General features: G+C 44.0%; 1 protein-coding gene across 1 annotated transcript; it reads left to right on the top strand.

Moving 5' to 3' along the window:
• On the top strand, positions 1-14,333 carry chfr (checkpoint with forkhead and ring finger domains, E3 ubiquitin protein ligase). The gene is made up of 18 exons (XM_084467727.1): positions 1-84; positions 711-828; positions 1,956-2,055; positions 2,419-2,528; positions 3,375-3,434; positions 3,801-4,019; positions 4,207-4,287; positions 4,835-5,042; positions 6,615-6,769; positions 7,194-7,356; positions 8,374-8,612; positions 8,981-9,100; positions 9,390-9,473; positions 9,860-9,930; positions 10,056-10,143; positions 10,716-10,823; positions 11,211-11,283; positions 11,756-14,333. Exons 1-18 carry the CDS (start codon positions 82-84, stop codon positions 11,796-11,798), a joined length of 2,043 nt encoding a protein of 680 aa, XP_084323853.1. The 5' UTR covers positions 1-81; the 3' UTR covers positions 11,799-14,333.
• Positions 14,334-14,637: the final 304 nt, after the last annotated feature.

Genomic DNA, 14,637 nt, shown 5'->3' with positions numbered 1-14,637 from the left:
CGCGAACGCATCACCGCTCTGGAAAATGAGGAGGCGACGCGTTCTCACGGAACACAATCGCATCAGATAACTGGACGTGTTATGGTAAAGTACCCATCTAGTTTCAAACCTTCTGATGTATGTCGATGACACGCGTGGGCACTATAACGAATCGCAGTTTGTTTTGTTTTATCAATAGTGGGGTTAGCTGCTAGCAGGCTAGGCGACGTTGACAATGTATTAGCATCAAGTTGTTTGTCAACACGAAGTTGAGCTGTCGGGAGTGTTAAAATGCCTAGGCCTCTGGTGGCCCACAGCCGTGGTACTGACGGGGAACACGTAAACATGCATGCATCCCCCCCCATTCGTGTCAGTTCACAAACTCTGCATTTTAAACTTGACATGTATTAGCTAGCCTAGCTGGGACGATAGCCAGCTAATTCGAGCCCCCTTTTTCATCGACTGTCTCAGCTCAAAGGGAGCCCTCAAGTGACTTTAATTCTGTTTCACCAAGTTATTTTCATTGTAAACAATGTGGCCATCGTGTTGTCAAATGTGTGTGCCATTTCATTTGAACTTTGTTTGTTTGTTAATATCCCCCCCCCCCAAAAAAAAAAAAAAACGATAATGACATTCTATCATATTTTATTTACTAGGCTGGATTTTTCAAGTTGAGGCAAATTCATGAATATTGGAAAGAGATCCCTAACGGTGTTGAACTATTTGTGTAGAATGTGAAAATGGAGGGTCGAGGAACGGGTCGACCATGGGGAAAACTGGTGAAAGTGGACTCCTGTGAATCTGAAGTTCTGCTAATCAAAAAGCAGTACACGATTGGCCGGAGAAAAGGTAATACTTCATTAAAGCCTTAAGCTTATTATTACAATTATCATATACATAAAAAAATGATGTAATATGTAGTCAAAATGCAAAGTAAACTACGATGCTTTCATATCAAGGACAGCTTATGCATAAACATCAGCTGTTTTTCTTTTCTCTGTATCAGCTATGTTTTTGTGTTTTTTATTTATCAGACAGGTCTCGCTGTGCACTGTCTAGACCATTGTGTCTAGAACAGCTTCTTTCAAAGCTCAAAGGCCCCTTTAGTTCACTAAACTTATAAACCCTCTTCTGATGATAACAAAGGGTGTCCATAGCGAACATGTGTGGAGAATATTAAGTAGTTTTCTGTATAGATTTTACCCAGGGAATGGCTGCCCATTATTCTCACGGCCCTCTGGCTTGTGAAATGCTTTGCAATGCAAAGCACTCTGCCTTAATTCAGTATCTTGTGTGTCTGGCAAAAAATACATTGATACAATGTGATTTGTTTGCAATGCGTGCATGATCAAACAAGGGATGTATGATTCGATGCATGTAATTTTTTAACTTTTATAACATGCATTATTTTGCAGTTGTTGGATCAGTATATCCAATACATAATTAGATATTTGAGTATGCTCCCAAATGAATAAAGTAGCCATAAATTCAAATCAATACCATGCAACTAGGGCTGCAACTATTATTTTCATAGTTCATTAATCAAATGATTATATGTTAGATTCATTGATTAATCATTTGGTCTATAAACGATAGCAAATAACATCACAAGTAAACAGAGTCCAAAGTGATTTCAGAAACAGGTTTTCTTTGTCTGACAAGCAGCCAAGAAAAACTAAACAAGATAAACAAGATATTCATTTTTAAAGGAACAATTATCCTAACTGCAACAAATGTTTATTTAAATTTGATGAATTACTTGAATGATAAGTCTCTTACCAAAATCGTATTTGATACCCTTTCCCACGATCGATTAATCATTGCAGCCCTACCCACAGCAAGGGGTAATTTGAGATGAATTGTATGCAATAATTATATCAGATAGCCGTCATTGTTATCTCAGATGTTATTGAGTACTGTTTTATAGAAAAATATTGCATTGCGTACTCCTAACAACACTGTTCTGTCCTGGCTAGGATGTGATTTATCCTTCCCTGCCAACAAGCTGGTCTCAGGGGAACACTGCAAAATTGTACAAGATGAAAACTCAGGGATGGTGTGGTTGGAAGACATGAGGTATGTGGCTAAAACATTGTTTTACACTCAACCCAGTAACGACAGACATAATAAAGTGAACGCAAGCCATTTGGGAATAGCATGGAGTCTAAGGGCTTGCTGCTCTTTGTTTTGGTTACAAACTGCTGACCGTGAACCCCTCACACGGTTAATTAAAGGCCTGCCGTTCCTGTTGGGCTCAGTTGTCAAAGCAAGAGTAAAGAAATGCAGTCTGCTACCTTTCTTAATTGTCTTTTTATGTTTAACCTGACGCAACGTTGCTCTTTCTTACTGCCATACGTCATGGAAATGTAATACTCTAGTGATTTGTAGAACTAACTACACAGTCGTAAATACAAATTGTTCTGATTCTTGGCCCGGCAGCACCAATGGCACTGTGATCAACATGTCTAAACTGGTCAAGAAGCAGATTCACATGGTGCAGAGTGGTGATGTCATCCACTTTGTGTACCGGAAGAACGAGCCAGAGCAAAGTGAGTGTTTGTTTTGTTATAACGTTATAACCTGGCCTGATTTAGAAATTTTCAACTATTTATTATTTTATGTAGAGAGGCTTGTACTTTGGCGTCCTTAAACAAACAAATCCCTTTTATGTAATAACCTAAAACATTTAAAAAGTTTGTAGGACTTTAAACTTCAATATATCGTGATGCCTGTTTTCATTAAATGAAGAGGACTTTATTGTTGCCGATAATGAACGTCCATGCACGGCCGTCGTGTTTAAAGTCGCCTTTTTGGCAAAAAAATTCTGTGGAGGCGGAGTTTGTGCACTCAACTTGCATAGCTTTTACAATTTCTGAGGTATAGAACACGGGTCAAATCACTGTATGAACCCAACGCAAGGACGGTTATTACGTCTATTTTGGTTCACGTTGGCTCACAAAGTTCATGCCGACCATAAGTTAGGTTTAACTTTAAAAAGACGGGCATTTGGAAGGCATTCTACATTCACATGGGCTTGATTACTTCCACTGCATTAATTACTTCATAAAGTTTAGTATTTTTACTGTAAAAGTCCTTACTGTAAAGGTAATGTTCTGTAGACCGATGCAACTGAACGCAACTCTCCAACTTGTTTTGACTCGGGCTGTGTTTTTGGAAAACTTGAAAGTTTGTGATAGAGATGGTAACCGGCTGTCTCTGCTGTACATGACACAAACGATACTAGAGGCTAAGAAACCATTGGGGCTTTTTAATTAAAGATTCCAGGAATATAGTGCATTTAGACTAACCCTTTTCTTTTCACTGATGGGTCTTTTAAGCTTTCGTACCATATGTAATTTCATGATTATAATGCACTGTTATTATTTTCTCTGTAGACATTGCTTACGTCTACCATTCCATAAAGCCGGAGCTGGGTGTTTCGCAGGATGCATGTGGTAAGCCAGTGGATTTAGTAGTTAGAATGGTTTCATACATGCTTTGCTTTGGCTTATTATAACTAGGTTCTTCAAATTTGGTTTTAGAGGGTTGGTGTGTTGACAAACTGACTATTGACAAACCATTCCTACCAATTCAAAGTCTAACAATGCAATAAGGAACTTGTGTATACACTAAAGCATCTCACAATCAGTTTTGTATTAATTAATTTATATTTCCATTGTCATATAATCACCTAGTACTGTGCACTTGAACGCCCTGAACGCTAACACTACATATTGTTGTTATTCACCTGTGGTGATTCATCATGGTTGTCCTGTCCTGTGGTCTCCTGATGCTAACAAGCGTCTCTCCGTTCCTGCGAGGTGCTGTATTCCGAGGTGGTGTCGTGGCGGTCGGGGGCTTCCACGCCCGCGCCGCCTCCCCCTCAGACCTCTGTCTGTCCGTGGAGCCGGTGTTGCTGAGCAGCGCCCCGAGGGATCTGTCCCGGGAGGAACCGCAGCCCTCCACCTCTGCCGCCCTCCTGCACATCGAGGGCTCCACCGGCCCGGCTGCAGGGCCCCGCGGGGCCTCCCCGGCCCACGGTAGTTTTCCTCCGAGCCTCTTGTTTTCATCCAGCCTACAGGGGGCTCACGCCCCCATCATTGCCCCCCCCCCGCACAAGGGAGAGCCGTATCTGAAGCGGTATTTAGGCGGTGACCTTCCGCTTTCAGTGTCTTTTGGGGGATGCTCTCGGTCTGATCTTGGTGTGTTTTCTAACTTTCCTTCCAGGGCTATCGACGGCCACGGTCCCGTCGAAGGGGAACACAGACGCCATGGAGCCAGAGAGGAAAAGGCGGAAGACCACTAATGGTGAGTTTATTCGCTGGGGGCTCTACCTGTGTTTCCTCTGGCAGACCCTCACGGTATGTCACGGTCCTCATGGTAGAGTATAGCACCATCCTCGTGGTATGGTACAGCACCGTCCTGGTTGTATTGTACAGCACTGTCCTGGTGGTAGGGTATAGCACCGTCCTGGTTGTATGGTATAGCACCATCCTCGTGGTATGGTACAGCACCGTCCTGGTTGTATTGTACAGCACCGTCCTGGTTGTATTGTACAGCACCGTCCTGGTGGTAGGGTATAGCACTGTTCTGGTGGTATGGTATAGCACCACCCTTATGGTATGGTATGGGATGGTACAGCACCATCCTGATAGTATGGTATACCATCCTCCAAAACTCTCTTACTGTCTTTTATGATTTTGGTTATTTGTTCATTCTTTGGTGTGTCTGTGTGTGACGTCTCATACTTTGGGTTTACACTTATTTATTGTAACTCTAATCCTATTATGGTGTACTTATGGCTTGATTAAGGGTTATCATCTGAACCCTGCTCTCTCTCTCTCTCTCTCTTCAGATAAAGACCTCGACGCGGCCCTCCCCCACACATCCAGCTCTGTGCCCAGCGGCCCCGCGCCCAGTGGCCCTGCGCCCAGCGCCCCGGCCCGGGGGCTCCTGCGGGACCTCCTTGGCAGGAAGGCCCCGGCAGTGGAGGCCAAGACGGACAAGATGGAGGACTCCCTGACCTGCATCATCTGCCAGGACCTGCTGCACGACTGTGTCAGGTAGCGTCTCTCCCCGCGGCACTATCGGGTGGCCCTAAAGGGCAAGGGTCATTCTGGGCATCTGGTGTCCCCGGTGGGACGTGGACGCTGTGTGGTCCAGGGTAATCGGATCTCCCCCTTCTGGGCAGGGTCTGTAAGCCCAGGCCAATGATGTTGTCTGTCGTTATTAAATTATTATCTGTGAAGAAAAAACGAATACTGCACTAGGGTTGGGCGATGTCCCCTGAATTGGCAGTTGACGATGTTCACAGTTAAACATCACGATGGACGGTGACTTCGTCGTCGTCGTCGGGGGGGGGGGGGGGGGGTAAAAGTAACTTCCACTTAAGAAGAGTGAGTTGAAACAATGGTGTTGGTTGCTAAAAAGGGTAGGCCTACTACTTTGCTTTTAGGGCAATTTTTTTGGATTTCGACCTGATGAGAGTGGACAGCCAAGGGACACGACTGACGTTGTGTGCAAGATCTGCAAGATGTGTGATCCGCACAATAGACGGGCAGACGACCGATCTACATGACCACTTTATGCGCCTCGCAGAAGTTAATATCAAAATCACATATCACAGAGCATAGAGCAGGATTGTGAACGTTTACAATGTCTCATGTCAATTTACAATCTGCAAAATGTGTCTGTGTTGGCCGACTTACTTTTTTTAGATAGGATATTGATGCTGCGGATTTGCAATGGAATTTGTTTAAGATATAAAACCATTTAATTTAACACATACACTAAAACAGATATTTTAGTTTTTTAATAAATATTTGGAAACGAAAATTCATGTATGTGTGCAGTGTGCCTCTCTGGCATTGAGCGGGGCTACAGGATCGCACTCTGCACAACCCAGTCAGTAAAAAAGTGAACGTTCTGAATGTTCATGTACGCCTCCGTAGTCAACGCTGTCCAAGCATCGGTGGTGATGGCAACTTTCTCCGTTAAGGACAGGATCTCACGGAGCGAGGCTGCTGCTTCGCTGTACATTTTCTCCAGCTGTACAATCATAGTTTGGCGACATGGCACTGTGTAATCTGCCTCGAGAAATGCGATCAGATTGCGGTAGTCACGTCACTGGCATAGGCTACCGTATTTAAAATAGCATATGCATTAGTTATATTCTTTATTAAATTTACAGAGCAATCCCTGCAAAGTTTCTAGGTTAACTATAGAAGAGACTAGGAGGATTAGTGTGTGTGTGGGGGGGGGGGGGGTGGCATCACGATGGTGGCTTTCCATCGTGATGTCGGTCAGCCATCACGATGGACGGTGACATCGTCCATCGGCACAACCCTATACTGCACTCTACTTACTACAGTCTGGGAACTTGATAAATGAGAAACTGCTGAAGATGAATGATCTCTAATATTGACTGTAAAAGGATTGACAAATGATTGTTCCCAGCTTCACTTTACTCATCGCGCTTTGGATAAAAAACATCTGCTAAATTGACTCATCATTCTCATTGGGCTATATATGTAATCTACATTCAAGTAAAAAAAACAAAAAAAAAACACCATGCACTTCGTCCGTGCTACCGCCCCCGTATCTCATGTGCTCTCCACCCATGTCTTCACCCGCAGCCTGCAGCCCTGCATGCACACGTTCTGCTCCGCCTGCTACTCCGGCTGGATGGAGCGCTCCTCGCTGTGTCCCACCTGCCGCTGCCCCGTGGAGAGGATCCGCAAGAACCACATCCTCAACAACCTGGTGGAGGCCTACCTCCTCCAGCACCCAGGTCGGTCTCGCTGCGCCTGTCTCCCTTCCCCCCCCTGGGCCACAGCGCCAGCTCTCTCCCACCTCCTCTGTCCCTCTGTCTGTCTCGCTCTGATGCTGCATGTTCATAGCTTCAGTCTGCAGGGAGATGGCGAAGATGCTAACACTTTCCTCCTACTGGGGCTAACCATTTTTAAAAAACGTACACACCGGTTTGGTCGCCATGTTGTTATATCATCTAATGTGTCCTTTGGATGAAAAGGCGATATATATTAAATCCCTTGACAATATTTTTAAAATCTGTTATGCTTATCGTGTGTGTGTGTGTGTGTGTGTGTGTGTGTGTGTGTGTGTGTGTGTGTGTGTGTGTGTGTGTGTGTGTGTGTGTGTGTGTGTGTGTGTGTGTGTGTGTGTGTGTGTGTGTGTGTGTGTGTGTGTGTCCACAGAGAAGTGCCGTAGTGAGGAGGACCTGAAGGGAATGGACAGCCGTAACAAGATAACTCAGGACATGCTGCAGCCCAAGGTGGATCGATCTCTCTCCGACGAAGAGGGCAGCTCGGATTATCTGTTTGAGTTCTCAGACAACGACAGCGATTGGTCGGACAACAGGTAAACGGAAAGAACAAATCTTTATTGTTTTGCTATTTATAAAAGTGATGGCCGTGGGTTAGGTTGCATGTTTTTTTGTCCAAGATGATGAAGAAGTCAATGAGGTAGACTGGGGATCGGACCGCCAAGTCACTAGACTTGGCGAACACACTGTCTCACCACTCTTAATGCAGTCTTCCTCATTTTAAGTAGGTGCTTCAGCATTTTGTAAGGGCTTTTCCAGTCATTGAGATGTCCTCTATAGCAGAGCTAGGACTAAATAGTATTGCGTTGTTCTGCAGGAATCGATAAAACCCATTTAAGAGTTCTTACTTAAAGGAGCTATATCTAACAAAAGTACTGTGCTAAATCACAAAAGGACCATTGATATCTCTTCAGAGATAAAGAAAACGTGCTAATTGGAAAAACTGGCTTCTCCGACAACAATTCTACAGCCAGTGTGTTCTCCTTTAGAAATTTCCGTTACGGGTCAAAGTTTTTGTCATGGCCTTTTTTGTTATGATTCGCTCTTCTCCCGGGTTGCCAAATATTCAACAAATTGGCACACAAACAAGGGTCCTGCTTCCATGGAAGCAAGTGAACTCACTGGATCACAGAGATTGTACTAGATTCTGCCCAACCTAGGCTGCTTCCTCATGACCAGGGCCATGCTGAGCCCGAAAGGATTTCAAGACTGGTGCCCAATAAGCTAGTTTATCATTGTGAAATGATAAATGAATTGCAAAAATACATTAGCGATCAACTGACAGTGTGGCACTTATCCCTTCTCATTATCAGAAATTGTATAATAACATTTCAAAATAATAATCCAAAAATAATGTTGCGCACGGCTATTCTTTTGAGTGTCTTCCCTCCAATATTCCCCGTCTACCCTCCAATATTTTACATTGTGACTGCAGTGCCCATTGTAATCCCTCTGAATCCCTCTGAATGTTGTTTTTATTTATTTTTTTACACATTTTAAAAGGAAATGAATCAAATGACCATAATTCCTACGTGCATGCGTTCCCTCCCCAGCCAGCCGTTTGTGGTGTGCAGACAGTGTCCGGGTTACAGGAAGGAGGGGGCTCCGGACCCGTTCGCTACGGGCTCCAGCTTCCTGGGCTACCCCCGGGCGGCCCCTCTCCTTGGGCCCAGCCCGCCGCTACCGCCGGGGGGGGCCGCAGCGGCACCTGGAGCAGCGGGGCCAGCGCCCTGGGAGGAGGGAGGCAAGCCGGCCGGGGAGCAGCCCTCCACCTCTGCAGACGGCCCCGCTGGTACGTCCCTCTGGGGGGGGGGGGAAAGTCTGCTGGGAACCAGGACCTGCTTGGCTGTATTTAAGAGGGCACGAAAGGACGCTCTTAACATTTTATGTTTAGAAATAGCAGAGGCAAGAGACGATGGTAAAAAAAAAAAAAGTATAGTTAAAAAAACATTAGTTTGAAACAAAGTATTCAGATTTGATTTTAAAAGTAGTTAACTCTGATTTTGAAGTTCTTGGGTAAGTGGACGTACTTACAACTTCCAGTGACTACGATAAAGCACATCGATTGAAGACCAAATCCCTCCACGTTTTCCTTGTGTATCCCACAGTACAGTGCAGGTGTATAGCTTTAGCCTCATGGGTTTCTCTCTCTCTGTACAGACCCAGTCCAGGAGTACCGCTGCTCTCCACAGGGCTCCCATGTCATCTGCTCCTGCTGCCTGCAGGCCATGCCAGACCGACGCTCCGAGCCCGGGAGCCAGCAGCACGCTGTCCAGCAATGTAAGTCGACTCCGGAAACAAGCCACGGGGCTGGACGGTGAGGTGGTCGAGGTGCTCTACTTGCAAGCCGAACGGTTTGGGTTTCTTACCCATTGTCCTTAATTAACCTTTTGTACCTTTTTTGCTAATAAAACAATCAATTGTAAGTCAATAGAAGCTGTCAACACAGTTTGAAAACAAGAATCTTGTATTTTAATGATGATGATTGGACATCCCTTAGTATGTTAATAATGTGCTCATTTGAATCCTTCGTTGAAATGAGTGTTTATTTTCTAACGGTGTGCTGCAGGTGGAGTCTGCCAGAGGCCCTTCTGTCACATGTACTGGGGCTGCGAGAGGATCGGCTGCCAGGGCTGCCTGGTCCGCTTCAGTGGTACGTCTCCTCTCTAACCAACCAGGGTTAATCACTGCTGTACACTCTCTCCACTAACGGCCAGGACATGGCCATTTCAGATCAACACCAACAAAAAAAAAAAAATACAAAACAAAGTAGTACTTCAACAATTCTTCAAAGTGTTGAGCACATCCAAAGTGAACTTTGACAGATGATTATTGGAGTTCTTGATTGATTATTATTGAATACAATACAATTTAATGAATAATGTTGAATGGCCTTCACAAGTTGCTCTGCTTTAAATTATATTTTCTGTCGCCATGACTCATCATGTCACACTAATCCAAAAGGTTAGTTTTTATTTCCACCTTACTCTTGCTAACTGCATTACAAAAGCTAAGTTCACTGATGTTTTTATCATGCAGCGGTCAATCTCACAAACAAGTGCCTGGATGGAGTGCTCAACAGCAATAACTATGAGTCTGAAATCCTCCAGGTGAGCTCGACGAACATTCATTCCTATTCATTCCTCGTGTTCCCAAACGGTTCTGTCCATCGACCCTTGACCCCCTGCTCTCCTTTTTTCGTCTTGTCCAACGGCTTTCGTTGTGTTTCCTCCAGAACTACCTGAGCTCCAGAGGCTTGTCCTGGAGGGATGTGCTCCAGCAGGGCCTGCAGGCCTTGGAGCAGGGGGTCTTCCATCTGTCTGGTGAGTACACCCCAAGCCAGACACACCGTGGCACCGACCGCTTTTGAGGACGGGGAGTCAAAAACCTTGTTTCGCTTGAATAGTCTCGGATAGGGCTGCTCGATTATGGGGGAAAAAAAAAATCATAATCACGATTGTTTTGGTCAAGCGATTTATTTTTGAGTTTGAAAATATGATGCATTTATTCTTCATTTCTCTCTATAAAAAAAAAAACACTTGGTTGCCTAGAAAATACACTAAATGTTCAAATAGAAAATGTTCAAATAGAAAATAATGTACAAAGATGTATTCAGCTGTTTATATAAAACATTTAATGAATAAAAAAAATACTAATAATAAAGAAAAAAACGAAACTTGATATTAGTTTGGTGATAGTTTGACGCAAAAATCCAAATCGTGAACAAAATTCGATGAATCGCACAGCCCTAGTCTCAGAACGTCCCAATGCTCTATATATATATATATATATATTTTTTTAATTGAATATGATAAAGTTACATCACGTGAAGTTCCATTCCATGTTGTACTCGTCAACGCTTTCTCTCTCTCTCTCTCTCTTTACCCGGTTGCAGACTACCGCATTTCTGCCAGCACAGTGCTGTGCTACTGCTGCGGCCAGCGCACCTTCAAGGAGCTGGCCTACAGGTTCAGGCAGAACATCCCAGCGGCCGAGCTGCCAGGTACCAGAATTCACCTCCCACCTCCGTGTGCATGTCACTGTGCTGCGGTGCTCCCTCACCCATCTGTCAAGGGAGATAAAATGCCTGCTTACTTGCGATGGATATTTGATGGTATTTTTATTTTATTTTATTTATTTTTTTAATCAAGGATTTGAATGTATACAAACAGACAAAATGATCTGAAGCCACGAGCAAAATACTTCTGGGACGTTGATATTATGGGTGGATGTTTATGGGGTTAAGAACAATGTGTGAGGTAGCAGATCCACAACAATGTAAGCGGTTGGTGTCTCGTCATCTTTTGACCTTTTATTTTATTATATATATTTTTTTTAATTCGGAAACGGGCCAGAAAAAGCTGCTGTAGTAACTCTGTCGTCTCCACAGCCGCTGTTACGTCTCGTCCTGACTGCTACTGGGGTCGCAACTGCCGCACGCAAGTCAAAGCGCATCATGCAGTGTAAGTCAATTTTGTGTGTGCGTGTGTGTGTGTTTGTTGATCCTTTTGAGTTTTGCAGTTCAATTGCAGTGATAATTTAAACGGTCACTTTGGTTTAAATCAAAAAGAGCTCCATCTGGCTTTATTCATTTTCTCATTGATCGATGCCTTTTCATCCCATTGTTAATATGCAACTTAAGGAAGCATGTTGCCATTGTGTGTTCTGTCCAAAGGCTCTGTCAATCATTCTGTGATTCAATGGTCTTTTACATGGCAGTCTTAGGGTCCTACATGTATAGTTTCCCATCCACCACTAGAGGGGGTCAACACCCATCTCCAGATGTGTGTGTGTGTGTGTGTGTGTGTGTGTGTGTGTGTGTGTGTGTGTGTGTGTGTGTGTGTGTGTGTGTGTGTGTGTGTGTGTGTGTGTGTGTGTCAGAATCATTTATTGCCAATTATGCTAACATAGTAGGAATGTGTGTGTGTGTTCCAGGAAATTCAATCACATATGTGAGCAGACGCGCTTCAAGAGCTGAAGGAGACGAGGGATGGTTTCACTGACGCACAACAGGGACTGGACCTCTCTACATGGGAATGAGATAAACCACACACCTCTGCTGAAGTCGTGGAGCGCTTCGCCGTCAGGATTCGTGGTCGTTTTGTATGTGTTTTGGTTAGATGTGTATGGCCCGTTGCAAAAAAAAAAATTACAATCAAAGCAGGAGTAAGCATCAATGTGACATGTTGATTTTAATGCCACACATGGTTGTCTACAACACGGCTATGCACAGTGCTTAACGGTTAAATCTGCTACCGAGGCCCAGCCAAGGAACTAACAGCTGCCGTTCTTAAAGAAGAAGAAGAAAAAAAAAAAAAAAAAAAAAAAAGTTGAAACTCTGGCAGTAAAACCGGTGGTGACTTGGAGCAGAAGCCACTGATTGGTTGGTTTTAGCAGCTGTCGTCATCAGCGGAGGAGAGTCGCTCTCTGACTTTGTCCTAGCCATGTTCAAAAAAAGCAAAACAAACTGCAATATTCTATCTCAATTCAGAGCGAGTAAAGCAATCTGCAATGGATTAAGGCCATAGACTGTATCTGTGTGTTGAGGTATGCTAAAGATACACATAATATGTATATACTTCCTCATTTTATATAGATATATAGTTTCCCATCTCTGTGCCTGAATAGCTGTAACTTAAAAGGCAATTTCCTGGAGTTTACTTTCTTTATTTTGATAACTGCAGTTTCCAGGTCTTCCTGTGAACATGAATGCGTGTTCATTTGTTTGGTCGATATCCGCTTGACATGCACACCTTCTCTATGCACTCCCAGAAGGCTGGAGGTCCATTTAAACTGCTGGCTCTCAAACAGCATGTATGGCCATGTGTCAAAAATGTTGTGGTGGTTTGTAAGGGATTACCCCCCCAGCTCACCCAGGTTTTTACAAGGAACGGGACTTTCCTAAGGCAGAGGTGAGACCCCCCCCCCCACCCCCATTCCCTCTAATGCATAATAGGGTAGATGGGAATCCCATGTGATTATTGTGTAGGATTTCATGTGTGTGGGAGGTTTATCAGGGAAGGACTGTTGTAGTGCGTTCTGAGGGGAACCGACCCTGGCCTCTGTGAGATGCTTTGCTGGGGATAATCAACCTCAAGCTGATTAAGGCCTGTGTATTAGAGACGGTTTTCTAAGACCCTTGTAGTAAGGGACGAGGGCGACCTGGTGCTCAATGCACGATTGTTGGATGGCGAATGTACGCGCGGCTTGCTTTCGAAGCACTGAACTTTAGATTTTTAGGCCTGTAGTCTTAATTAGGTGTGTTCACTGTTGCCATTTCGCTCATAGAAGATCATGCGTTTAGCCATGATTTGAGAGGTTTTTCTAGGGAAACTGTTGAATTGATAATGTGCCAATATACCCGTTTAAGGTAAATATTTTCCTACGGCTTGTTGACCCTTGAGTATTACCTTGTAAATTTAGGGCTGAATCTTTTATGATATTGAGGTTGTGTTCTTTTCTTCTATTAGGCAATGCGAAAATCTAAAGTCTGTACTTCTATTCAATTCAATAATTGCTAGATATTAATGAGTTTTCGGTTGCCAATGTAACCAGAGTGCAAAGACGTTCTCCATGTTGAAGAGCAGTTATACTGTAAATTAAAACGGCAATTCAATGTTATCCAATCAGTGGTCTCAGTAGTGGGGGTTTTCTAAAGTTTTGGCTGCGATGAAATCCCCACTCAAATATAATGTAAGCACAACGTTTACTTGAACTACTGCGTGGTAAATCACCTTGTTTTATTTTATTTTTTGTCCGGATCTCGAAGGGCCGGCCATTCTTCTAGGAGGCTTTCATATTGAAATACGGTTTTGATTGAGTTAAGATTAAGTTTGGTTAATTTAGAGAAATTGTGTGTAGACCATACAGAGGGAAGTTTTTTTTGTGTAAATCGTTGCTTTTATTTTTTACTGTCTTGTGAATTAGAGGGTAGCAAGCTTTTGAATGTGTACAATGTTATTCTGCAATACACAATATATATATATCTATTTGTATGTAGATGCTTGGTTAAGAGGTCTTGCTTGCAAACTTTGTGTTTACATGCAATTTTCTTTTTATTTATTTTTGCACATCACTCAGGCTGCACACACCTTTTTTAATTGATTCTCTTCGCTTCCCTGCCATTATAAAACCTGGTACATGCGTACCTTTTTGAAGCATTTATAATTCATACATCAGTCTGAGTACTGCCCAACATGCCGATTTTAGGATTAGTTGAATTTCTGTACTAGAGTTTAGTTTACAGACGCGTACACATTTTCACTACTTCCAAATGACCTTGACCAATAACGTGGGATTGAATAGCCGGGCTATGGAAGAAAGCTCTAAATAAAATGGCTTCCACAACATAAGACACTGAGTACGGGAATCCATCTCCCTGCTGCAACTTCTGGGTGCGAGAGTCACCATTTTGTAGACCATTCCCGAAAGAACAGAATAACCACTATCTTCAGTGTGAGTTTTGAATTCTGATAGGTTGATGTGTTTTGAGTCATGTATCATAAATACTCATTCCCCCCCCCCCCCCCCCCCCCCCCCGACCGGGTAGTGGTGGTCCTTTTCTCACTGGCATTCCTGAGCAGCTCAGGCCGTACACACACACACACACACACACACACACACACACACACACACACACACACACACACACACACACACACACACACACACACACACACACACACACAGAGAGGCCCTGTCGAATCCCCCCCCCCGACCCCTCCAGAGACCCAGAGGGGTTCTGTTTAATGACTCCCACCGGAGGCGATCTGGGCCCACTAATAAGCAGTCCCAAGCCACCTCCGACAGGAATGGAG

This window comes from Micromesistius poutassou (assembly GCF_964030765.1).
Source record: "Micromesistius poutassou genome assembly, chromosome: 5".
NCBI lineage: Eukaryota > Metazoa > Chordata > Actinopteri > Gadiformes > Gadidae > Micromesistius > Micromesistius poutassou.
Note: the sequence above shows the minus strand (reverse complement) of the source record. Positions and strands in the feature narration are given on the sequence as shown.

What these genes read in the sequence shown, in the direction of transcription:
- chfr (XM_084467727.1), top strand. An exon ending in GAAGAACGAGCCAGAGCAAA is followed by an intron (nt 2,529 to 3,374) that starts GTGAGTGTTTGT and finishes TTTTCTCTGTAG; the next exon opens with ACATTGCTTACGTCTACCAT. An exon ending in GTCAAAGCGCATCATGCAGT is followed by an intron (nt 11,284 to 11,755) that starts GTAAGTCAATTT and finishes TGTGTGTTCCAG; the next exon opens with GAAATTCAATCACATATGTG.